This window comes from Callorhinus ursinus, unplaced genomic scaffold, assembly GCF_003265705.2.
Source record: "Callorhinus ursinus isolate GAN/ISIS: 27379988/994484 unplaced genomic scaffold, GSC_fseal_2.0 scaffold37, whole genome shotgun sequence".
In the NCBI taxonomy this organism is placed as follows: Eukaryota; Metazoa; Chordata; class Mammalia; order Carnivora; family Otariidae; genus Callorhinus; species Callorhinus ursinus.
In genome coordinates, this window is record NW_027397099.1 from 6,397,808 (window position 1) to 6,423,898 (window position 26,091).

The 26,091-nt window shown below is 54.6% G+C and overlaps 2 protein-coding genes across 5 annotated transcripts in view; one reads left to right on the forward strand and one right to left on the reverse strand.

The window, feature by feature from the left end:
• Nucleotides 1-464: 464 nt before the first annotated feature.
• Nucleotides 465-6,132, reverse strand: HSD11B2 (hydroxysteroid 11-beta dehydrogenase 2). Its single transcript, XM_025888748.2, has 5 exons — nt 5,761-6,132; nt 2,165-2,377; nt 1,851-2,036; nt 1,628-1,765; nt 465-1,432 (listed from the first exon to the last, which is right to left on the reverse strand). The coding sequence occupies exons 1-5, from the start codon at nt 6,023-6,025 to the stop codon at nt 1,011-1,013; spliced, it is 1,224 nt and encodes a 407-aa protein (XP_025744533.1). The 5' UTR covers nt 6,026-6,132; the 3' UTR covers nt 465-1,010.
• Nucleotides 6,133-6,340: 208 nt separating this feature from the next.
• ZDHHC1 (zDHHC palmitoyltransferase 1) overlaps nt 6,341-26,091 on the forward strand; it is a 32,349-nt gene continuing 12,598 nt past the window's right edge. For 2 of the 4 annotated variants that reach the window (XM_025889063.2, XM_073880135.1), the window contains exons 1-3: nt 17,701-17,974; nt 23,925-23,971; nt 25,354-25,596. In XM_025889063.2, coding sequence (XP_025744848.1) covers nt 25,354-25,596 — 243 coding nt within the window. In that variant the 5' untranslated portion in view covers nt 17,701-17,974; nt 23,925-23,971. Of the gene's footprint in view, nt 6,475-13,621; nt 13,979-17,700; nt 17,975-23,924; nt 23,972-24,053; nt 24,161-25,353; nt 25,597-26,091 lie in introns of those variants that run through there. The other 2 variants (XM_073880133.1, XM_073880134.1) reach the window with 2 other exon arrangements.

The following is a 26,091-nucleotide window of genomic DNA, read 5'->3' on the forward strand; positions in this document are numbered from 1 at the left end:
CTTTGGGCCCCAGTACCTCTTCCAGACCCCCAACTTCCCTTGGGTGCCACCCTTGTCGAGCCTGCCCCCACCCCAAGCTTTCGACCTCCTTCGCTGGCCCTCTCCCTGTGCATCCAGGTGCTGCAGTGCGGGGGAAGTCACTGGGGGCCCAGATAGGCCTGTGGAGTTGGGTCCTGGCCCTGGAGGGTCCCAGGCCCCCCTGTTTGCCTCATTGAGTCCCACTACGCCCTAGGCCAGGGGCACTACGCCCTAGGCCAGGGGCACTACCCCCATTTCACTATGAGGAAGCCCAAACCTGTGGATAAATGATCTACCCTCAGTCAGTGAAGGGGGATAGGTGTGAACCACAGAGCCTTGGCCCATGCTAAACACCAGGGGTTCCCCAGGCAGTTCGCAGTCTGTCACCCAGCCACAGCCTGTCACCCAGGCAGTCACCCCTCTCCCAACACAGCATCTTTCCATCCTAGGAGAAATAAAAATTTGTATTTAAAAGGTGGCAGTTGGGCAGGTGGGGTATGCAGCCTCCCTGGGGCTAGGGAGGCTTGGGATGGGTGGTCAGGGCCCTAATTCTTGAGCCAGTCAAGAAACAGGATTCACCCTTTGAATTGCAGCACTGAGGCACTGGTGCCTTGAAAAAATCCTGAGGGGTGGTGGTCCCCACCCCACCCAGTCACTCCTTAGTTTGCAGAGGCACTGTCTGCGGGATCCTGTCAAAGTCTACAGCCAAGTCTTGCACAAAACTCCCCATCCAGCTGGGTTCTCCCAGCTACATGGTGGAACCTTGCGCCCCGAAGGGTCTGTGTGGGCTCACGAAGCAGGAGAGAGCCCGGGAGGTTGCCTGGGAAGCCTCTGCTTCACCAGGCCTGGCCTGGGGCACTGACCGAGTGGGTAGGGCTGGGGTCCTTTAGGGCAGGCTCTAGGGCAGACTTGGGGGTCACCATACCCAGGGGAGGGCCAAGGGCTCCTGGGACCTCCTCTGCCGGAGCAGCTAGGCCTTCTGTAGGCACTGCTCATTGCGCTGCCACAGGGGAAGGGCCTGGGTTTGGGTCCGGGTCCGGGTCCGGGGCTGCATCCTGGGCTGGGGCAGAGCCACGCCCGCCAGGCCGCAGCGCTCTCGGCAGACAGTGGCTGATAAAGAAGGTCTGCAGGAAGCGGCGCCGCAGGCCCTCAGGCAGGTAGTAGTGGATGAAGTACATGAGCCCCAGGCCGCGGCCCGGGTAATAGCGGCGGCGTGGCCGGGCGGCCAGCAGAGCGTCGGTGATGGCGTCTACGACCGGGCTGAGGTCTGGCAGCGCCAGGCGCAGTGAGTGCAGGAACTGCCCGTGTAAGTGCTCGATGTAGTCCTCGCCATAGGCCTGTAGCAGCTCTCGGGGCAGGCTGGCCAGCAGCAGCTGTTTGCGCTGCTCCCACTGGCCCACATTCTGCACCGACTCTGGGGCGGGGAGGGGGGAGAAGGAGCGGCAAGGTCAGCGTGAGGTCAGTTAGGGAAGCCAAAGCCAGACTCAGGCCCGTCTATCTCCCAAACCGATCCCTGCCCCCAACCAGAGCCATGCCCATTTCTCAGACCTGATCCCACCCCAGAGAAGACCACACCCACATACCCCCCCATCCCAAACCTGACCCCCACCTGTCTTAAAGCAGCCAGGCTGGATGATGCTGACCTTCACCCCCCAGGGCAGAAGTTCACAGCTGAATGTGTCCATGAGCAGCGCCATGGCCGCTTTGGAGGTCCCATAGGCTGCCAAGCACGGGTATGGCATGTCTCCTGGGGAGGAATTGGGAGTGAAGCAGCTCAGCCTGGGCCAGAGGCTCTGGCACCCCTCCCCGCTCCAGTGGGGAAGGGCCCTCACCTGCTGGGCTGCCCACAGTCACGATACGACCCCTAGAACGGCGCAGCAGTGGCAAGAGACCCTTGGTCAGCTCAAGGGCACCAAAGAAATTCACCTCCATGCAGCTGCGGAATGTGGCCACTGGAGACAGCTCCACATCGGCCACCACATCGTTGTGGCCTGCATTGTTGACCAGGCCCCACAAGCCTGAGGGCACGGAGAAGGGGGAGAAAGAAAGGACGAAGCTCTGGGTCAGGCCAGCAGCAAACCTCTAATCCCTGCCCGTTCACTCCCACCCAAGCACACCCTCTCCTGGGGGAGCTACGGCCACTGACCCGTGCTGGTGGTGTGGGCCTTTGTGAACTCCAGTGCTCGGCTGATGTCTGCTGGCTTGGTCAGGTCCATCTGCAGCAGCCTTAGGCGAGGGGAACAGCAGGCACGCAGCTCTAGGGCGCCGGGGCCATCCAGCTCCAACACGGTGGCCAGAACCGTGAAGCCCATGGCGTCCAGCTTCTTGGCCGTCTCCTTGCCAAAACCAGAGTCACAGCCTGGCCAGGGCAGGGCAGCCAGTGAACTCCCACTGTGGCCCAGTCCGGCCTGAGACAACTCTAGGATCACCAGGGTCCGGATAGGATCCAGGCCCCAGGATATCCAATCTTCCAGCAATCAGCAGCCCTCCCTCCTTTCCCGGGTTGGCCTCTGCAGGCTTCTCCCCTCTGGCTGAGCACCTGGGCACCAGCTCTCTCACAGCTGTCAACTCCCTGACTCCCCATAGCTCCCCCAAACATGGCTTACAATTCCCACTTTACAGATGAGGACATTGAGACCTAGGAATGTGAAGTCGCTTCCCAAAGTCACTTAGCCAACAAAGACGAAGGCCAGGACGCTCCTGGAGGTCAGCGTGAGACCCTGTCTCAGCCCCAGCGTCCTGCCTCCTTTGCTCTCAGGCCTCAGCTGGCGTGTGCAGAAGCACAGCCTCCCTCCCTCCCTAGCTGCCCTTGTCCGGGCTTCTTCCTCGTACCTGGCCTAGGAAGCAGCCCCCTCTCTGGTCCTGTCCCATCCTGCCCCCTTGAATCCATTCTCTACCTAAGCAATCAGAAGGATCTTTCCAAAAATGACAGTATCACTCTGCGGCTGAAAACCTTTCCAAGCCCGCCCCCCCACCCCCACCCCCACCCCAGCCCTGGGGATGAAGCCCAAGCTCTCAGCTCCCGCCATCACAACCTGAGCCCCACCTCCCTTCCCTGCCAACACCCCTACTGTTGTTCCAGGCTCTAGGCAAGCTGGAGGCCCATCCCCACCTCACCCTTGACCCCCAGCTCTTGGAATTCCAAGCAGTGGCAACAGTGGGGCATTCTCTGAGCCTCAGAACCACTTGCCCCTAGGACAAGCAAAATGCTGGATGGGGAAGAGAACAGACCTGCATTTGAATCCCTTCCCACACCCAACAAGTGTGACCTGAGGTCAGTTACCACTTTGGTGACTTAATTTCCTGTCTTCAGTATGTAGAGAGAGGAACCACCAGGCAGGGCTAGAGTGGGGGTCTGATAAGCAACGCTCCCTTCTTCATTGTTCCCATTCTGATCCTGGCTCCGTGGGCAGTCAGCAAGTGCAGGGAGAGGCCTGTGAGGACTGAGGCTTTCTGAGGCCTGCCTCCTTCGTGGTCCTGCTGAGCAGAAGCTTCACAGCAGCTCTGTTTCCCCAATTCTGGACACTCTGGGATGGGAAGCCCTCCCCACCTCAGCCCCACCCCCTCTGCTCAGGCGGAGAACAAAGCTGGGCAGGGGGCTGTGAGCTGGGCTTTATGTGGGTGGCTGGGGGATTGCAGACAGCCCTGGGCTGATGGGTCCTTCCAGGGCACGTGGCAGCTGGGGGAGGCGAGTGAGCACATGTGTGTCCACTCACCTAAGCTCCCTCCCAGAGCAGACAAGCCCTTCACAGTGAAATGGAGGCCTTCCAGAGCCTCAGCTCTGCGGTCCCCACAGTCACCCATGCCTTGCATACCCTCTTGTTCACCTGTACACACAGAGACACCTGTACGTATATACCTCCAACCTGCCTGCATATTCACACAGGGTTTCACTCCCATGAGAGCCCCCGTGCCACCATTGGTGCACAAATGTGCACACAAGGCACTCGGCCACTCAGCCCAAATTCTGACTCCAGGGCTGAGCTCTTGGAGTGGCCTTGGGCAGTGGATTTCAGGGACATTCTCCAGCAGTTCGGGCAGGCTCAAGACACTGTTCCTGGCAGGTGAGGCAGGGTCTGATCCCTCTTTGTCTTGCAGTCAGGTGGCAAGAGAGGAAACTGCAGAGAAGCTGGAGCGGCCCGGGCCATACCCTTCCCCTCTCCCATCGCAGGGCTTTATAGCCAGAGATGGGGGAGCCCAAGCCTCAGATGGCGTCCCACCTCTCCCCTCGATCTCAGGCTCAAGGCAAGGAGAAGTAACAGCAGCAGCATGAAGGCCTGAAGGGAGATCTCAGGAAAGACTGCCCACTGGGGCCCTAGTCCCAGCAGACAGCCCAGCTCCTGTTGAGGCAGCTCACAAATTAGAAGGCAGAGCTCACAACCTACCAGGAGGGTCTCTATCTTTCCTTCCTCAATCCCCTGAAGTTTCATACCATACCCTGAGCTCAGGTCCCACTTCATCCAGCCTGAACCCTGCTTTAACTCCACCCTCTTGCTGAAGCCCAAAAGCCCTCATGCCATCCTTATTCCCACCCCACCTCAGCAGTCTGGCTTCTTGCTTGGCATTCAAGGCCTCTTCTGAGGAAACAACCTCATATCCCACCACATCACAGCAGCCAGGCTGGTTACTGGTTACTGTTCCCTAACCAGGCCATGCTCATTCCTGTCTCAAACCTTTGTCCCATATCCACACTTTGTCTGATCCAAAACACCTTCCACACTCCACCTATCTTCACTCATCCTCCCAGGCCCAGCTCAAGGATGGCCTCTGGGAAGTTCTCCCAGGTCCATCTGATCATGCAGGGCCCCCTACTGGACCGAGCCTCTGAGGGGCTAGTCTAGAGGCAGCCCCCAGCCCAGGGCCCAGTGTAAGGGCAGAGCTCTGAGAACCTGTCCAAAGCCATGGGGGTTGGGGGAGAACTAGGCTACCCTTCCCCCATACAAGGGAGCCAGTAACCCCTGGCCTTTCTCCCCCTCCCCACTTCCGGCTGGGCCTCAGTCCCCCCCAACCCCCACCTCCGGTCCTTCTGGTGACAGATTTATTCCCTGCTCCAGACAAAGGGAACTCCGCCAGGCAGCCAGAGGCACCTGAGTACAGCTCTCCAAGACCTCCTTCCTGGGCACTGAAGACCAGGAGGAATGTGGGGTGGGGTGCTGGTTGCAGACTCTGGACAGCTACCTCAGCAGTTTGAGGGTGGGTGGTGGGTTCTGAGAGGCAGCTGAACGCCCAGATGCTCCTCATGGTGACCTCAACCTTTTCTGGAGTCCAACGGTCCCAGCCAACTAGGGGGTCGGTGCCCCAACTCCCCATCTAAGCGCCTTCCTCTGACCCCAGGGAAGAGGAGATGGGGCGTGCCACGTGGGGATGTTAGGCAGAGTTCAAGGGGTGACCATCCTCTAAGTCCCTCAGAGCACGCCCCGGGCCAACGACTGCTCTCTTGGGGACGGGCGTAGCATAAACCCCAAACTCCAGAAGGTTCCGTCTTTCTCATGCAGCAGTTGTCCCTGCGCACCTGCCCACTCCCGGCCTCCTTTTCCCCTCCAACACTCTCCACAGCGGCAGGTAGTTAACCCGGACTTAGGGAGGTGCCTTGCGCTTCCTACTTGGCTCACTCCCGGCACCCAAGGGAAGGCGACACTCCCACTCCTGCGCTGGGGTCCCGCCTTGCCTTGGCGTGCTCACGGGGAGCCCTCTGGGTGGTCCCGCCCTCGAGCTTGGAGTCCCCGCGCCCCGCGCACTCACCGGTGATGAGCACCGCGCGAGTGGCCACGGGCAGGCGCGGCGGGCGCGCCAGGCGGGACAACGCGATCCAGCCGGCGGCGGCCAGCACGGCGAGTGCGGCCGGCGGGGGCAGCAGGCGCTGGCACAGCCAGTCGAGCGCAGCCAGCAGCGCCAGCGCAGCCAGCAGCGGGCGGCCCAGACGCAGGTCTGCGCGCAGCAGCTGCAGCAGCGCGCGGGCCGCCACGAGCAGCCAGGCGCCGCCCGACGGCCAAGGCCAGCGCTCCATGGCGGCCGGGGCGGGGCAGGGGCCGGGCTGGGGAGCAGGGAGAGGGACTTCGGGTCCGGGGCGAGGGGCGCGGGGTGCAGCAGAACACCAGCCAAGGGCAGGAGGGACACTCGCTTTCTCTGTTCGCCCTCGGGCCGAGCTTATAAAGAGCCCCGGGGGCGGGGGAGAGGGCGGAGCGGAGGCGGGGAAGGGGGCGGGGCTTTCCTCCACTTCTCACCCGCACCCTCCTCCGGGCAGGTGCCCCCCCCCTCCGCCCCGCCCCCGCGGCCCGATCTGCTTTCTAAGAAGCCGGAACAAAGTCCCAAAGTTGCTGCTAGAGGAGGAGCCGCCTCGCCGCGGACCGTGCCGGGAACAGGGCCGGTCGGTGTAGCCCTCGTGCCTTGCATCTGCTCACCCCTTCGCCTTCCCCCACCACCACGCGCCCAGGGCCGCTGAGCCGCCGCTCCCAGGTGAGCACACCCCGCTCACACTTGCTCGGAACACCTGAGGACACGCACAGCCTCCATCAGCTTGCCACACTGACAGCACCGGCGCGGCCTCCCGGCCTGCGGGAACACCGCGGGGAAGCAGCCCGCCCTCACCCGGCCGGCCGCCGCAGCCGCAGCGGGCACACGCGCCGCACTCCCACGCTGTGCGCGGCCGCAGGTCCCTCGCGCACACACACACGCCCTGGCGCGCGCTCACACCTAGGCAGCCCGCGGCCACAAAACCGGCTTGTGGCGGGGGTTGGGGGGAGCAAGATGACTGCCCAGGCTCTTGGGAGTCTCTCGCCCCGCCTTCCACCTTCTCTCCAGGGCCTCGTCCTGGGGATGCACCAACCCCACCTCCTTCTGCCACACAAGTGTACGTGTGTGGGAGTGCAGGTGTGTGTGTGCGTGTGTGTGTGTGTGTGTGTGTGTGTGGCGGGGGCTGGGGCTCACAGAAGGTGTCTAGGCTTTCCATTACCTCCAGCCCACCCTCCAACCGATACTCCAAGAGTCAGGCCAATGGGGACACCTGGAGGGTCAGTAAGGGCAGCCTCTAGGACAAGGTGATCCCTGTCCGACTCCCATGATTCCGCAGGGTATAAAATAAGTGCTGTGCGTGTGGGTGCATTTCCCTGCCTGTACATATGAGGATCTGTGTTTGTGTGTGGCCCAGCGGCCCCCCATCCTGCCCACCCCCATGTCTGGCACCCTGTGTTTGGCATCCATGCTAGGGCTCTGCCAGGCACTAGGAGTTGGTGCCAGCACCTGGCTGCCAGGCCCTATTCTGAGGGCAGTAGGTGCAGTCCATGGCACAAGGAGTACCTGCTTCCTGTGGGCCTCTGGACCTTGCCCACAGCCTCATCTATGCCTGAACTAGGTCCTGGGAGGTCATGGACCCCTCCCAGCCCTGTGCTCAATCTCTGTCTTAGGTACTCAGGCTGTGTGCCAGGGCTTGGAGGCAAAGCCTCCTCCAAAGCCTTCTCTGCCACCCAGGCATGGCTCCCTGGTGGGCCAGGGGAGTCTCAGGGAGGGGGCTGGGAGCCATTTAGGAAGGGGGGCTCTGGGTGGAGGGCCCATCTCCTGTCCAGAGCCACTGCTGTGCCTTCATGTACTCCTCCACTTGTAAGCACAGATGGCAGGCTAGCCCTGGCCCTGGGAGTCAGGACTTGCCTGGGGAGGACATGTGTGCCTACATTGAGTACATGGCGTTGTGTACCTGTTGGTGCCAGGATTTGCAAAACACTTGTGTCCATGTCCTGTGCCATGACCCTGCATGTGAATGTGAGTACATTTGTGTGTGTTGTGTGTGCTTCTGGTGACTCTCCCTCCATCCGGGTCATCCTTTGGAAACTCAGGGAAACCTTCCTTTTCTAAAACCTGCTGACTTCTGTTGCCCTGAATCTATGGCCCAGGTTCACAGGTAGACACAGCAACCTTGGCCTGGCTTCCTGACCTGAGCTGCAGACCCTGGATTGTGGGAGCTCCTACCCCCACTCTATCACCCTACTGAAAGTCTGACTATGGTTTCTCTTGCCTCAGCCTATTAAGGGCTTCCCTTTGGAGCTGGAGAGGGGGTTTAGAGGAGGAAGTGGTGTGGGGGGGGTCCCAGGCAGTTTTCAAGGTCAAGGCCACACAGGTAGTACTAGCACTTGCCTGAACTGGAATCGAAACTAGGGGAAGTGGCAGTGGGACAAGAAGGTGAGAACAGAGACTGAGAAGCAGAATCCTACACGGTCCTGAGAAGGAACCATGAAGGATCCTGACTTACTGGGAAGCCTATGGTGGGGAGAAAGACCTGCTGAGAGGGGCTATAGGGAATTGCCTTTGGCTGCAGAGTATAGGATGGCTGGGATGGGAAGCGGGTGTTTCCAGCTCATCTTCTGGGACGCTCTGCCACCTTGGACAGATCCATTAGTCTTGTGCGATTTGGGTCTTGTGGGACTGGATTATCTGGCACATTTTTATATGTGCCCACCCAGCCCACCCAATTCATCCTACTTCCAAGGCCAGGAGGCTAGGCCTCCTTCCTGGGATCTATGCTGCAGCTCCCTGCGGCCTCCTCAGCGGCTGAACCCTTAGCCCCCATCAGGTGGAGATGTTCTGGAAGTAGAAAGAAAGTGGTTCAGGCAGTCATGGCTGGGAGGGGCTGGCCCAACCCTGTCTGAGGCCTGGTGCCAGTTTGTGCCTGCCCAGGGGCAGAAAACCAGCCTCTGCCAGAACCAGGAGTCTGGGCTGGCAGGGCCTCCAGGGAAGAGAAGGGAAGGGGGGCAGAGGGCAGGAGCCCTGGCAGATAAGGCAGGGCCTGGCAGGGGCAAAGGAATGAAGGGCAACCAGAAGGATCAGAACCCCCTAGCCACACCACCCCTAAGCCCTCAGCGCATTGTCTTCCTTAGTCCTTAGTCGGACACCCCCCTCTTCCCCTCCCCCCACCACCCGTGGTCTCTCCTCCCCCTTGGTCAGAAATCTAGTGAGCCAAACCCTTAGCTTGCCCCAGGCTCCAGAGGGTCACGGGTTGGTGGGGGGCTGGCTGGCTGGCTCCAGTCCGCTCCAGCTGAGTCTGGTAGCTCACTGGCACCATCTGCTGGCCTTTTTGGAAGGGCGCGGCTCTGAAGGGGATAGAGTGAAGGTGAATGCTGGATTTGAGGATGAGGGGAACAGAAGCAGGTGTGGGGTGCTGTCGCAGTCTCCAAGAGTTCACCCCCTGTCCCCTGCCCACACTGGGGTTCCTGGAGCCAAGACTCCCTTGTCATGTCTTCCTCCCTCTGCAGCTCAGAGGCAGCAAAGTCCCAAGGAGGCCCTGCCTTGCCCTCTGCTCTCTCCTGGCACCCCACCACCCCTACCTCCCAGCACATGGCAGAGGGGCCCACCTTCCTGCCCGTGGCCAGTACCCCCACTGGGGTTGCAGACCCCACCCCTCCCCATCCTCAAAGATAGCCAACTTTTATCGAGTTTCTCCTGCATGCCAGGCCCAGTGCTGGATGCCCTGGGTTCATAACAACAACTGGCCTCTCCCACTGGTAGCCGCAATGGAGAACTTCTTTCACCTCAATCCCATACCACTCCCCTCCAGCACTGTTCTTGTGCTCCCCCCTACTCAGCCACATTTCTTTAAAATTGTCTACAATCACCATCTCCACTCTCCCCCCTCCCCCACTCTAGCTCTGCATGGCTCCCCCTCTTGACCTCACCAAAGGCCACCAGAAAATGACATCCCAGTCCCCAAATACCATAGACAAATCACTGCGCAGGTGTACTTAAGCCCTAGCTTCAGACTCAGGTGTACTTGAGCCCAAAGTCTGGGATCTTGAGAACTGTGTTAATGCAGGACCACGTTTGCCACCTGCAGCCTCTTAAACTTCATTCTGAGGGCAAAGGAGAGCTGGGAATGGTCTTGAGCAAATGAGATACCTGTCCTAATTGCCAGGAAACGGATTTAGGGATGGGGGAAGAGTGGAGGCTGGGAGTTCTCTTGCTGCATCCAGACAAGGGACAGAAGCAGAGGTCTGTTTTGGGCTAACTGAGCCCAAGAGGCTTGTGGACATGCAAGGGCCGAGCCCAGAGGCACCTGGATGCCCATGGCCTCCAGCACATCCCACAGCTCCCTGGCACGGGAGCCCAGGAGATTGACGACTCACCTTTGTGTGCCCTGGGCATGAAGTGAAATCCCTCTATTTTCAGAGGTACCCCATCTAGACTGTGCATCTGGAAATCGGGCCCTTTTGTTAGCGGGGAGGGGGGATGGTGAGGCAGGGGAAGCGGACTGGCACTTTCAAACTGTCTTGCACCCTCCTCAGAACTTTTCTTTTGCCTCTAGGATTGAAGGCAGATATTTGCGGATTAGGGTCCTCAAGTTTGGGAAACACTACAAGAATGTGCTCCGAAACGTTTTCTGGACCAACCGCGGGGGTCGGGGAGGGGAGGCAAGCCCAGTTGAGAACACTTGCCAGGAGAGCTTGGCTGACTCCAGGTGAAACCGGCTGTCTCAGATCCAGCAGTGCGGTTTTGAGTCATTCATAACCCTCTGCCACATTTCCTGTGTGTTTGTTGTATGCCAGTCCTTGTGTGCGGTTTGCTTGTCCTTTATTTTATTTACTATCTTCATATCATCCCTGTGAAGTAGGTACTATACATGAGAAAACATGGGGCTCCTGGTCTCTCGGTCAGTTAAGTGATCCACTCCTGGTTTCTGCTCAGGTCATGATCTCAGGGTCCTGGGATCCAGCCCCAGGCTCTGTGCTCAGCGGAGACTCTGCTTGTCCCTCTCCCTCAGCTTCCCGCCCCCATCCTGCTCTCTCTCTCTCTCTCTCTCTAAAATAATAAATAAATAAAATATTAAGCAAGCAAGCAAGAAAGAAAACAAATCCAGAGAGGCTACAAGGCACTGAAGGTCACAGCCATCCAGACGCTAGGCTCCCAACCATCTGGTCACACTGCCCCTGGCCTTCAGCCTAGGGGGTTGGCAATACCCAGGTGAAAAAGACTATCAACCTTTTTTTTATTTGCTTCTAGATTAGGAACATTAAGGCAAGTTGTTAAAACTAATTCCAAGACTTGCTTCTTTACAGCTTCCATCGCCCCTGATTTAGGCCTTCCTTTTTTTTTTTTTTTTTGGCAGAACAACTGCAAAAGATACAAAAATTAGTTGCTGTTGGCTAGCTGGTTTAATTTATTTGCATATATAAATTTCAGCCCCACCCTTGGTGGCTAATACCCGCCCTGGGGAAGCTGTGGCTGTTTTCTGATTGCTGGTGGGGAGGCCTGTGTGCATTGTTTTTTAAATAAACTGAAACCAGATGGAGGGGGGTTTTGTTCACAGCCTTGCCTACAATTTTCTCCAGCAAATTCCTTGAAAAGCCAACCACCTATGAGTGGTGCCTGTTCTCCTAGGAGGTCTCTCACTGCTGGTATGCAAATGGCGAGCAGGGTTGGGATTTCAGAAAGTGAAACAAAAGGAGGGGCAAAAGAAGCTTCTTGGGGCAGGGGCTTTCGGGAATGCAGGGTCCTCTCCTTCTGGAGCCCCGATTTTAGGTCTGCACTTAGAGTTTGTGTCCTCACTCTCTCCTTCTCCCTGGAATTGGGGCTTGGGCTGGGGAGGTGGAATCTTGGGCTGAGCTTGAGTCAGAATCACCCAGACCCATCGCTTGGTGAAAATATGGATTCCAGACCCCTGTATATATCCCATTTGTACTGCTAACTGCTGGTATGAGACACTAACTCTTCGGATGGGTTGATTTTTGAGTGAGCGGAGGGGGTTACAACCCCCAAAAGGGGCCCAAGCCATTCTGGCTTCCATCCTGGGAAGACCAGTTGCTCAAGGTGGTTATCAAAATATTTTTAACCACCAGCCAGGTCTAGGGCTTTTGTAATGTCCCTCGAGCACCTCGTTAAGTTAAGCGATTCCTTCTTCGGAGAGATGAAGGAAATGCTCCCACTGGTCACAGTGTCAGGGGGTTAGCATTTTTCTTTGGAATGTGAATTGGGTATTGTCATAGGGAGGTATGACCCAGTCCCCGGGCAGGGGAGAACACTTCTTTCCCAGCTCCAACCTTCATTCCTAGCTCAGAACACTGTTCTTTTGGATTCCGAGCCTTTTCAGATAATTGTGTCAGGTTACATAAAGTTTCGAGATATGAACACTCAAAGGAAATTCCGCTGGGAACAGGCCTGAGAGGTTCCGGCACATAATTTGCTTTCAAGTATTCCAGGAAAAATTCAGGTGTCTCAGGCCTGCACACTTCTGAAATAAAGTAACAGCCAGCAGCTTTGCATGCATGTACCATTCCCCATAGAAGCGAGCAAGCAAAGAGAGAAATTTCATGCAGGGTGGAAATACCCTCCCTGGGGAGCACGCGCAGGGCTGGGGACGGGGAGGGGAGGTCATTTACAAAGAGGGCAGCTTTGACCAGGCTGCCATAGACATTCTCACCAGCACAAAATACCCTTTACTACGCCCCCCCCCCACCACGCTCCCCTGCATGTGGTAGATACAAGCCTTCAGTTTTCCAAGAAACATAAAATAAAAACTGAATTACTGGCAGAGAAGCTTTAAAATCTTTAGTTCCTCGGACTCTGTGGGCACATTTTTCACACACCATGATTTTTATTACATTTGCCTCCAAGGGACAGCCCTGCAGCAACTCTGTTGCATAAAGCGCTGTTTCCAAACACCTTGTCCCCAACTAGAGACAGAGTAAGTTTTATCTAGGTCCGAGAGAGTTCTGGAGGGGTGACATCGTGTTCCAAGCTGTACTGGTTATAGTCAACAGTGGGAAAGCTGCCAAAATCTTCTCACCAAGGAAGCTGAGAGAATATTCTAAATACCGAGCAGTACTTCTTTCTTAAAGCACAAAGTGGTCATAAAAACCATTTAACAAGGAAAAATTAATGGGAGGAAAACGTCCTGAGAATCTTTACGAGGCATATGGAAAAAAACAGATTTACTGTGTTGAAGGGGCGATAACATAGGAAAGTCAATTTTCACACCAAAAATAATTCACCAAGTATCATTTACTTTACAAAAGGCTTCGCCAAAGAATTCCTGTAAGAAGCACTATCTTTTCATTTATTCCTTCCATCTTTCTTCCCTCCCTCCCTTCCTTTCTTCAGCAAACATTTATTGAGTGCTTGCTGTGTTGCAGGCTCTGTACTAGGGAGCTAGATAAGCATCATTCCTCCCCTAGATAAGCATCATTCCTCCCCGTGTGGTCTCTCCTGCTGGCTGGAGGGACAGCCCCTAATCAGATCACTACACAATCAAGAGCCACTGACAGCAGAACCCGGAGTCCCATGGCGCTATGGGAGTAATGGCGTCTTCTATTCTGAGGGTCAGGGAAAGCTTGCCCAGAGGAAGTGATGCTCCAGGTTGCAACAGCATCAGTGCAAAAGGCCCCAGTAGGACTGCGAGCCTGGTCCTTCGAGGAAATGGAGGCTGTGAGGCTGCAGGAATTAACCGGAGCCAGGGGGCATGGGAGGTCTTGGAGGCCACTGTGAGGAGGAGGTTTTGATTCTAATTTCATTGAAGTACTGCTCCCTAGGGAGCAGGGAGAGTCTTGATGGTGGTAGGCAGGAAGTAAAATGATCACGTTGGCTTTAAAAAAACAAAAAAAAATTTTTTTTTTTTTTTTGACAGCCGCAAGCTGTGAGGATAATGGACTGATGGGGATGGGGAGCCCACAGTGAAAGCAGAAAGACCAGTCAGGAGGCTACTGAGCCTGCTGGGGCAAGAAATGCTGGTGGCCATGGGGATGAGCCAAGTGGATGGGCCGATTCATCCAGGGTTCATTGGAAAGGGTACTGTGACCCAGACAAAGTGGACCCAGAGAACAAGAGCTGTGGCTGACCACATCCCACCCAGGCTGATTTGACAATTAAAATTTAATTTCATTAGTTGATGAAATGGATAGCATCATCTTCCTGACGGAAAGACAAGCAAGGTCTAGAGGATTCCTATTGATGTCTACTATCAGCTGAACACTCTGTGTGCTTTGTAAGTATGAGCACATTTCCAGTCCTCCTCACCCTTGTGCAGTAGCTCTCATTACCTTCGTTTCACAAAAAGAGCAAATTGAGATTCACAGAGGTTAAGGAGTTTGCCCAGCTGGGGATGGCGGGGCTGGGATTGAAACTGGTAAACTACTGACCTGCCCTGGGATGAGTGACAAGTCTCAGGGGGCCCAGGCACTCAATGGCTCTAACTAAGGATGGGCTGGTTTGTACCGGGCACAGTGAGCTGCTCCTGCCCGCCCCGGAGGTTCTAGGAGTCATGAAAGCTAGCTCAGAATCTTCACACACGCGTGTGCAAGCCCTTAAAACCACAGTTGGGCCTTTTCTCCCCCTAGCCTGGGCTCTCCCACCCTGGCTCTCCCTCCCAGACCTATCTTGTGGGTCAGGGGCAGCTGCCGTGGACAGGAACAAGTCCTGCCCGAGGGGCTGACTTCTGTCCCAGAAAAATGGGCCTCACATTTTCACAGAAGTTGGCCACAGGTGGCAGGAGGAGCTAAAGCAACACTCCAAGTAAAGGGAACCCTGTGGGAAAAGGCCTGGGGGTGGCAGCAGATGCTGTGCATTCCGGGAGCTGCATAATCCTCAGAGAGGACAGGGACAGGGAGGTGGATAGGAACTTGTTGAGCAAGCCCTGGGAGCCATGCTTTGGTGTTTCAATTCATCCTAAATGCAAAAGGGAGCCCTGGAAGTATCTTACACAGAAGACTGAGCCAGTGGTATTTTCATATTGAGAAGGTTTCTCTGCCATTTGTCTGCCCTGGGAGCAGGCAACGTGTTGCCTTCTTTAGTAGGTGGTGCCCTGGGTGGTGTCAGGTTCTGGACTGGGGACCACACTATGTTGACAGACTCCAGAAGAATATGATCAAACTGCCTGTGCTTGTAAAAAGCAAGTTTGACCAGGGGCGCCTGACTGGCTCAGTCAGTAGACACGGACCCTGGATCTTGAGGTCATGAGTTCGAGCCCCATGTTGGGTGTAGAGCTTAATAAAAATAAATAAATAAATGAAATAAAAAGCAAATTTGGCCAGAGGGAGTCCTTTTCTCAGAGAACTTGGCTTGGAATCACTCAGACAGACATGGAGGGAACCTGAGCTACCACGTGGATTTTTGTTTCAAACGAGACCAGTTTTAATTCATTATATGGATGTGTATTTAGCCCTATTTGAAACCCACTATATTAATTTCCTATTGCTGCAATAACCTATTGCCACAGCACACATTTAAAAATAATACACATTTTTTACCTTATAGTTCTGGACATCAGAAGTTTGAAGTGGGTCTTACTGGGCTAACGTCAAGGTGTCAGCAGGCTGGTTCCTTCTGGAGGCTCTTGGGGACAGTCTGTTTCCTTGCCTTTTCCAGCTTCTAGAGGCCGTCAGCATTCCTCAGCTCCTGGCTTCTTCCTCCACCTTCAAAGTCGGTAGCGCAGAGTTGTATCTCTTGACCTTTTGCTTTCATTATCACATCACCTTCTCCCATTCTGACCCTCGGGCCTCCCTCTTATAAGGGCCCTGTGACTACAGTGAGGCCACCTGGAAAATCCAGGATAATCTTGCCCATTTCAAGCTCCTTAATTTAATCAAAGTCATTTTTGCCTTGTAAAGCGACATATCCATAGGTTTCAGAGATTAGGGTGTAGACATCTTTGGGAGGCCATTATTCAGACTACAACCCCCTTTAACAAAGAGAAAGGGGGCACCTGGCTGGTTCGGTCAGTAGAGCATGTGACTCTTGATCTTGGGGTTGCAAGTTTGAGCCCCATGTGCGGTGTAGAGATTACTTAAAAGTAAAATCTTTAAAAAAAAATTAGGAGAAAGAATGATAAACCCGGTAGCTGGGAGAAGAATGGCCTGGAAGTAGGCAGGCAGATATTAGATAGGAGGCTGGGGCAGAATCAGCAAGGAAGATGGTGGTGGTCTGGACTGGAGTAGAGTGGGAGGAATGGACACTGTGCATGCTTCAGAAGGAGGACTGCCTGGTCTTGGGGACTATCTGGGTTAGGTGGGCAAGGACCAGGAGGAGACTGGGTAGTTAGTGGTGCCCTTTGGAGGGCTTGAGTAGAGGAACAGGTTTGTGGCAAAGACAGAGAGGGCAAAGATAGGGATGTGTTGCCTTTAGATACCCATGGGACATCCAGGAGAGGTGCCTGGGAAGCAGGTGGACCCAGGGTCTAGAGGCTGTGACTCTCAGATTCCCTCCCCTCTCTGTGGGCATAAATGGGCTCATCCTCTACATTGATTTCTGGGTCACCATCTCTGTTGGACCCTAAAGTTCTCCAACCAGATAAGAGTCATCTTGATTGACATCTCAACAAGAGAAATCATCTTGTATTTCTGAGGCCAGAATAGCAGTGCTATTTATTCCACATTGAGTTTGAGTTTATCAGACGTGGAAACAAGAATTTATATAGTAGAGAGATTAAATCACTTGCACAAGGACTCACAACTGGCTTTTGACAGAGCAGTAGTTGTTATGTTGCTTTTATCGTATGCATGTGGCTCATACATTTTAGGCATAGGGATGCTTTCTGTGAGCCCGTTCTGAGCAGGTAGCCAGCCAGCTACTCACCATTTTAGGGCCTTGGAGATATGGATAGGACAGCTGGTGGAAGACAAAGTTTCTTCCTGTTTTGTGTTGTTGTTCTTTGCTTGTTTTTTGAAAAAGCCTGAGCTCATGGGACAGTGCCTTTCCAGGGCACCCTGGCTTTCAGGGAAGTCAGGTGCAGCAGGGAGGTCCCTAAGGCAGGGAAAGGGAAGAGTCTTTGGACCCTGGGACCCAGGAAGCAGGCTCCTGTCCTGGCACCTTTTTTTTTTTTTTTAAGATTTATTTATTTTTATTTTATTTTTTCTAAAGAGAGAGAGGAGAGGCAGAGAGAATCTCTAGCAGACTCCCTACTGAGCGCGGAGCCCAATGTGGGCCTTGACCCCAAGATCCTAAGATCATGACCTGAACTCAAATCAAGAGTCATGGACTTAACTGACTTAGCCACCCAGGGGCCCCTGTCCCTGGCAACCTTGGGGCAGCAGGCATGACCCCTCAGAGCCCAAAGCTGAAAGTCCTGTGACAATGGCTGTGGCCTCAGTACCAGAGGGGACCTGTGACTTCTCAGATTGCTGCTGTAGGAGATCCTGAGTCCTTGGAATAACCTGGGTAAGAGGAGCCCAGTGGAGACCAAGGCTGAATTTCCTACCAGCCTGGAGGATGGGGGCTCCCAGTAGGATTTATACTTGATTTAAAGGAAATCTAAAAAGGAGATAATTTTGTGCTATGTATTTTGCTCTTACACTTCACACTTTATATTATGGGGAAACCTGCCTATTTATTTGGGTATTTGTGTGTATCTGTCTTTCCCTTAGCCTGTAATCTCCCTGAGGGGCAGGGATCTCGTGAGCGTTCCCCACGGAATGTCCAGTGCCCAGCACATACTCATAAAGTGTGCAGGCCGACAGGGGGTCTCCCTGAGGGTGGTGGTCTTGGGAGAAACTGAAGGGGGTCGCGTTTGGGACAAGTTAGGATTTCGAGAAGACAGCTGTGGAGTGAGGTGGGGGGAGTGGGTTTTCGAGGAGAAAAGTTGGAAGGGGTCGGCCGGGGTTCCGGGGGTCCCTGGTGAGCCCCGCCCTGAGCCTCGATGCCCGGGCGAAGTGACGCAGCGCGGTTTGGCCGCTGTGGGGCGCCGTAGCCCGCGCGGTTGCCAGGGGAACGGGCCCAGCGCCTGAAGAGTTCTAGCCCGCCTCGGCCTGGCCGGGCCGTACCGCCAGCCGGCTCCCAGCAGGATCCCGAGGACTTGCCGGCCCGGCCTCCGTCGCGCGGCCCGGGATGGGGCCCCGCTCCGGGCTGCGCCGCCGCCTGGTCCCGGGGATCATCTCCGCTGCGAGGGTCTGAAGTGCTGCCGCCCTGGAGGGTGGACGGCCAGGCGCGGGGGCTGAACCACTGGGTGACCTTGGCAGGGCCGATCTGGCTTGGTCGCCGCGACGCGCAGGTGAGGAGCCCCCATCGCGGTCCTCACCTGGAAGCCTGGCCTGAGCCACGGGGTTGTGGCTGTGGCTGTGGCTGCCCGCCGCTCGGCCGTGTTCTGCGCTCACCTCGGCCTGGAGCCCGCGGCCTGGGCTCCAGGCACCCGGCAGAGCGCGGGGCTTCCTTCTAGCATTCATCAGGTTCACGTATCTGCGTTGAGCGCCTCCTGTGTGCCAGGCGCGGGGCCACGGAGGACTCCAAGAAACGGCGCGATCTCCAGAACCCACAGAGTATTAAGGGGGGGGGGGTTGCTGGCGCCAGATAGAAGACTAAAGTGATTTTAGGTCGAGATAAGTGCTCTGGTGATGTAATGGAGGGGGCGGGGGTGGTGGTCAGGCAGGGTCTGCTGTAAAACGTGACTTTGAAGCTAAGACCTGAAGGTTGAAAAGAAACCAGCATGGTAAGTAGGGTAAGGGTGTTTCTGGAAGAGGGAAAAGCAAATGCAAAGGTCCGGAGACAGCAAGTACTATTAAGGAACAGAAAGTGGGAGGGGAGCCTTGAAGTGCGTAATGGGGTTTCAACTGCGTCGCAGCAAGAGGAGGAAACCCTTGAAAAGCTGTGAGGAGTTTGACATTTTGAAAAGCTCACCTAGCTCCGGCGGCTGTAGGCTGCACACCAGTGAGGTAGTCGAGGGCCATCCTAATTCTGCCAGTCTAGCTGTGTCTCCTGGAAGAAGTTAGCCCCTCTGAAACCCAGTGTCTTCATCTGTGAAAGGGGGATGTTGTTCCACATGTTGTTTGAGAGAGAGAAAGTGAGAGACCAGCCCATGGAGACCAATGACGGAGGAGACCAGTTTGAAATGCTAGGACCTACCTCAGAGAGTTGTGAGGGTTTATAAGTGAATTCTGTCAAAGCACTTAAAGCAGTGCCCCGCACAGAAAAAGCATCCTCTAAATGCTAGTGATGACCATTGTCACTGAAACGATGTAGGGGACCAATGATGGAGGCTTGGATTAGGGTGATGGCAGCATAGATGGTAAGAAATGCCTTAATTTTTCTTATTGAAGGAGAGTTGGATTTAGAGATAGGTGAAGGGTGGTCTCTGCTTTTGTGGAACTGGTGGTTGACTGTGGGAGATGGGTTTGTAAACAGATAATCACCATGACCTGCAATAAAAGCAACATTGGTGCTTAATTAGCCAGTTTTTTTCCCCCCTTTTGTTTTTCTTACTTTGTTTTGTCACAACTTTGTTCTTAACGACTGTTTCTTGGTGGGTGTTCCTTAGGGCTTGCTCCTACAATCATGTGAGTTGATTTCCTGGTTAAAATCAACAACCCTTGGCTCCTCTCATTGGTCTTGCTTTCATTCCATGTTGCTCCCCCCACTTCTTGTCCCCTTTCCCTGGCTACACTTGAATCCCAAACAGTTTGCAGTGGTTGCTTCAGGAGGAGAATGGCACAGAAAATGTTTTTGGACCGTGTCAACTCCGGCATGATTGGGGTTTCAGGCTTTTCTTGCTCTAGCATCAAACTTCTGCATGTTGTTTGTGTGAGGAGCCCAGCTGCATCTGAGACCAGTGACTGGAGAGGACTATGAGAACAGCTTGAAGTTCCAGTTTATTTTCTGGGCATTGTGGTGATGTGCATCTTTTAGTCAAACTAGAGCCACTTCCCAGAATTTTAAGGCCAGAGACTTCTCTGGCACCTGTGGGGAATTTTAATAAAGTATTTGCCCCAAAACTTCTGTTATAAATGACTTTTCACATTGTAAAACAGTATGCACCATGTAGCATTTTTTTCCAGCTCCTGTTTAGGTTTAAATTGGGCATCTGTTAAATCTTAGTGAAAATTATTTTAAAAGCAGATCCAGGGAAGAAACCTGAAAATTTGGTTAGAAGTATCCATGGAAAATCATTCAGGTGGCAACCATAAATCCTCTGGCTTTTCTTAGCAAAAAGAAAAGATGGTTATGAGCAAAACCATCCTGTGGTGTGCACCTTCCCTTTGGGTTCTGGAGCCATGGAAAGCTGAGCTGGCCTTTGGCTGAGGACTGGACCAAGGTCCTGCCCAGCAACTCCTCTGTTGTGCTGCCTGGTGGTCTGGTTCCAGCTTTGACAAGACACCCAACAACTCACAGGGAGCCCTATGGTTCTTCCTCACAGCTTTGTAGATGAACCATTCAGAATTGCTTTCGAGAGTGAGAAAGCACTGAACTAAAACCGGGCACTCTTTTTGCACGGTCGTTAGGTGGGATTTCCTTGTTTGTCAGGCGTGGTACAGGGCTCCGGAGCCCACAAGCGCATTTGGTCTGCATGGCAGCCCAGTGGGGCCAGGAGGGTAACAGATGACACCCCTCAATTATTTATCTGACATAATTCTTTTTACAAAAGCCTTAAATGCACGTGGTAAAAAAAATTTCAAACGGTACACAAAGCAAATCTCTCTCACACCATCCACTAACGCTCCTTCCCAGAGGCTGGCTGCCCCTGCGTTTGCCTTCTTGTATTTCTTTCCAGAGAGAATCTGCGCGAATAGAAACTTAAACGTCTATCCATCCCCCTTTGTTTTCACTCACTTGGTAGCACACTCTACAACTAACTGGCCCACGTCTTGTTTTCCACTTCACTGTGTATCAGAGGTCATTCCATCCCTCCCTGTTTTGATGTTATACAGCCTTTCATTGTGTGGATGTGCCACCGTTGGTTTACATTGTTTTTTGTCCTTTATTATTACAAACAAGACTGCAGTGAACCTTTGTGTACTTTGTGACCATATGTATAAGATAAATATCTAGAAATGGAATGACTGGGCCCAAGGGTATATGTGTTCTAAAGTTGGGTAGACATTGCCAAATTGCCTTCCAGCTAACTTTTTTTTTTTTTTTTCGGTAAGTGAGCTCTACACCCAACACGAGGCTTGAACTCAAAAACCTCAGATCAAGAGTTGTTTGCATGCTGTATTGACTGAGCCAGGCAGGTGCCTGCCCCCCCCGCAGCTAACTTTTTTGAAAGCTAAGTAAAGGAGATACCCAAATAGATGGCTCTGAAATTCGCCTCCGGGTTACCCAATCTGTGAGTGGCAGGGCAGGAACCAGAACCGGGCTGTGTCTCTAGGCCTAGCCCTTTTGCCTAGCTCCAACCTGCCTCTCTCCGGCAGTGGCTCAGGTTCCCAGGCCCTCAGTCCCCCTCAACAGCCCTGTCTCTTCTCCTCTGACCCTATCGCTCTACCCTCCCAGTTCAGTGGCCTCCGCCTACAAGCCCTCTTTAGTAATTAAGTTGATTCTTTTCTGACATTCTCAGACCTCTTGCAGGAATGCAGGGATGCCCGTAGCCTCTCCAGGGCTGGTACTTTTTACCTCAGTCTGGTGGTTTTGACAGTGCAATTCATGAATCTCAGAACAGCATTCCCCAATTTTTTTTTTTTTTTTGTGAGAGCAGAGGTGGGCAAGAGGGAAGTGGATCAGTCATGTAACTATTCTACAGTTCATAATGAGAACTTGAAATGTTAAGAGTTCCCTCATTTAAATCAGGCATATAAATTAAGGTCACCTAACTTTCTTTTGAAAATGCAATTTTAGAGTTTTAGCAAGTGAGTGTTAACAGGAAGAGACTACTGTCATCCTGGCAATGACCTTCACCTTACTGGGACAAGGGAAGGGCCTGTACAGCCCCTCCAGCCCATCTCAGAAGCCAGGTGGGTCCTTGGCTTACCAACGTGGTGGTGACCTTTGGCCGTAACACTCCATGGGGCTTCTTCCCTCTTGTCTTTCCTCCATCTCCCCCAGTTTAACTCTGTGGCTTGTTCTGTGGCAGCAGAAAGTACATGAAAAATCTTTCACCAAGGCTCATACACCTCTCAGAGATGCAGCTGGGGGCATTTAGGGACCTTGTGGGTTTGACCTCCATCTCCTGACCAGTTCCTCCCAAAGCACAAGGCTGCTGGGCTGTGGCCTTCCCTGGCCTACCCTTTCCCCTCTTGCTCATGCCCTCTTCCCCACTGTGACTAGAAAGCTTTGTAGAACACCCACCACCTTTGTATCATTACCCTGCTTTAAACTTCCTGTGACTCCTGGTGGCTCTTCAGTAGTACCCAAGCTTTCTTTCCTGGCCTCCTAGGCCCCATGGGATCTGATCCTGCAGTTCCTCAGGGCTCAACTCTCTCTCTGGATCTGCCCCCTGCACACACACCCCCGCCCTGCCGTGCACCCTGTGTTCTGTCACACTGAATGGCTGGCCCTTGTGGGACCCATTCACCCACCCTCCACCCACCCATGACCACTACCCTCATGTCTGTCTGGGCCCCCAGAAAGCAGGAGCCTGGTCTCATCTGTGTTTACATCTTCAGCGCACTCAGGGGGCTGGGCCCCCACAGTGCTGCCTGGGCCAATGTGAGTGCAGTGCTCTGGCCAAGTTGTCCGGGAGCAGAGCCATGCATCTTTCAGTCTGGTCTCCTAGAGAAGTGCTGAAAGGGAGGGACAGGCAGAGAAGTTCCTGGGTCTGGTGACAGTGCTTGGTCCCATCCCTGCTTGAGAGGCCCCATCCTGGATTCTCTCCTACTCCTCAGCCCTTTTAATCAAAGTCTTTTGGGCCAAAAGAATTTGTAGCCACCAGCCCCACAGGGGAATATGCCATCAGTTAAGAGCTGGCCGGCCCAGGTTTTCAGGGCAGGTGGCAAGCCAGCTTGGGTGTCCGCTCTGGAGTGCCGCCCCTGCCGCAAGGGCTTTAGGCCCGGTAGCCCCATCCCCTTGCCCACAGTCTCATATGAGCAACACGTCCCTGGGCCACCTCCCTCCAGGTTTGGAGTCAGAGCCACCCCCAAAGCCTCAGATGGTGACTCCTCCCGCTTCAGGTAATCAGGGAGGCAGCAGCATGGGGTGGGGGGGGGGCCTGTGGCCACTGCCAGCCCACTCCAGGCAGCGAGGACATGTCACCCATGTGCCTCTTCTTCTTTCTTTAGAAACTTCCTCAAGGTGTAGGGCTGCAGAGGTGTGAAGATGGCAAAAGGAAAGCTGGAACTTAGGGCTCCCAATTCATGGGTTCTCTTCCAAGTAGTTACCCTGGTGATGGTGTCACTGGAGAACTGAGGTGCAAGCCACAGGGATTTGCCCCTGAGCAGAGTCCCCCAGCTCGGCTGTTCACAGGGCTTCACCTGATGACCTTTGACTGTTTCCAGAAATCAAAGACAGATTTGCTACGTCTGGGGACATTGAAAATGAAGCGGTGCCAGCTTTTTTTTTTTTCTTTTTTCAATCACCTTTGTCCATTTTTTGATCAAAGGTGAGATGGTTACAATGCCCATCCAGAGGCCCAGCTCTCATGGCAACATGTGCCTTGGGACCCCTGGTTTAAGAAAACAGCTTCACCCTCCCCCCCGCCATCACTTTGAAAATTAGAGTTTCAGATGCAGCAGCCTCCCTTTGGAGAGATGGGGACTAGCCAGAGGGTTATTTTCAGGGTAATTACAATATCTGTCATTTAGGGAGCATTTATGTGTCAGGGCCTTACTTACAGGGTCGCTGATCTATGCACACCCCGGGTAGCCATCCCTACCCCCGGTTTTTCAGATGAAGAAACTCAGACCACTAGCTGGTAAGTGCCAGGACTTGAACCTTAATCTGTTTCCTCCAAAGCTGGGGCTCTTTATTCATCTTTCACTGTTTCTTATTGAAGACAAAGCAAATGGTCAAGGGATTCCACTTGAGTCCCTGAGAGAAAACTAAGGTCATTCCATTTAGCTTAGAGATGAGGCTACTCAGGTGAATATGCCAGACTTGACTCGCCGGAGGCTCTGAGCCTTGGGCGGGATGAAGGGCAGTGGCAAAGTGCGACTGTCCGGCAGTCGGGGGAAGAGCCAGCAGCCGGGGGGCGCTGGGGCAGGAGGTATGTCTGCATGGTGGCTGTGCGGAGTGGGCCAGATGGCTTTGGGTGGACCGGGATTCCACATCATTTACTGCACCCACATCTCCCTTTATTTCAGATGTTTTCAAGTCAGCAAACATTTACTGAGCATCTACTAGGTACAAGGTATGTTGTGGCTGCTTGGGGGAGGGGATGTGGGGAACGGGGGTGAATGAATCACAGTATTGTTGCTACCCTTAGGAGAAACTGGCGTAACGGGGCAGACATGAGGAGGACACAGGGTTCTGAGCGGCAAAGTGACTTGCCCAATAAAGACTAAGCACGAGAGCCCCCTGACTCTGTTTGGGGCGTCAGGTACAGCTTCCTGGACTCTTAGACTGGGCTCTGAAGGTCAAGTCACATTTTCTTGGGCTGAGAAGTGAGGCAGATGTTCGTGGCAGATGTGCTGAGGGGGTCTGCCGTACTTTCTGGCATCGTCAGACTCCTGGGCCCACGGGCATGGGCTCCCGAAAGGAGAGTCCAGCTGCCTGGGTTTTGTCCCCTGCTCTCGGCCTTCCCACCATGAGTTCTCCCCAGTTGTGGCGCTGCCTGCCCAGGCTCTAGTCCCGCCTGAGGCCCAGAAGATACTGTGGGTGGGGCTCTTCCTTCTGGAATGACAGCACGCCCTGCCTGCCTTGCTTGTAATTTTGGCCGCCAGGCCAGGTCTCAGACTGAAGGATGGTGGGGTGGGGGCTGGGCGAGTGCTGCCACCTGGTGGTTGGCCTCTGGAGGAGGCCCGGCCTTCTCGGAGATCTCAAGTGAGTCAAAGAGCATCAGCCCACCTTTCTGTTCCCAGGGCACCGGGCTCAAATTTACCTGGAGAAACACGGTCGTTTCTGGGGCTGGAGGGAAGCAAGGAGGGATCCTCCCTTCTCTGTTGCATGCTGGCTCCTCCCCAGCCAAGAAGTCTCAGGCAGCCCTTCTGAGGCACAGGGGAGATCGTTTACGGTCTCCCAGTGGCCCCTGTCCTAAAGGGATTATGTGCTGGCCCAGGGACAGAGGCCAGACCCCCTTCTGAGCACCCCTACTCCCTGTTTCCCCTCGCAAAGAGTAAGGGGCCCCTCTCTGACACTTGCATTTGGGCCTCAGGACGGAGGTGACTAACAGAATCAGCATGTGTTCTCAATGCTCTGGCCTCAGCCTGATATTGTTACCAGATGAGAACATGTCTTACTGGGTTTAACTCTGATGGCTGTGGAGACAGAGCACTTCGAGTAACAGGCAGCCACACTGTGTCCTGAATAAACCCTGGCCCCTCCTACCTTGTCCTGGTGGGGGCTGGGGCTAGAGCTGGCTTGGGGGCTTCGAGAAGAGCGCTCCACTACCACCCTCCCCCATGGGCTGTCTTGGCCATGGTAGGGCGCTGGTCCTCCTGCAGAGCAGCTGGGAGATGGCCTCACGTCCCAGCCTGCTCCCCCCTGCTGGAACCTGGCTGTAGGCATGGGGTTCTGGGCTCCAGCCCGGGCCTCCTCAGGCTAATGCTCTCTCTACTTTTTCTTCCTCTGGAGATGAACATCTGCAACAAGCCTTCCAACAAGACAGCCCCTGAGAAGAGTGTGTGGACAGCGCCTGCACAGGCCCGCAGACCGTCCCCCGAGCTGCAGGGCCAGCGGTCGCGCCGGAATGGGTGGAGCTGGCCCCCTCACCCTCTCCAGATTGTGGCTTGGCTGCTGTACCTCTTCTTTGCTGTCATTGGCTTTGGGGTCCTTGTTCCCCTCCTGCCTCACCACTGGGTGCCCGCTGGCTATGCTGTATCCTTGGGAAAGTATGGGTAGTACATGGAAGGCCTGGGGCAGTGGACAGGGACATGGCAGGGGCCTGAGGCTGTGCTCTGGAGCCTCAGAGAGGGCAGGCAGGCCCCGTCTCTACCCAGGAGGACCAGCGGCTGGCCTGGCTTCCAGCCCCTATTTTGACCTCTCTGCCTGATGGGGCGAGCAGATGGACCTAATGTACCTTGGAGCATTTAGAGCCCACACAGCTGGGAACCTCATTACCTGAGGTACCACAAGGGTGATCACAGAAGAAAGCCTTAAAGCTAATTATGTCCAGAGCTCGACAGGGGATAAGTTAAGGAGTAATTATTCCACTTATTATTACTATTTTTAAAAGATTTTATCTATTTATTTGACAGAGAGAGACACAGCGAGAGAGGGAACACAAGCAGGGGGAGTGGGAGAGGGAGACGCAGGCTTCCCGCGGAGCAGGGAGCCCCATGCGGGGCTCGATCCCGGGACCCCGGGATCACA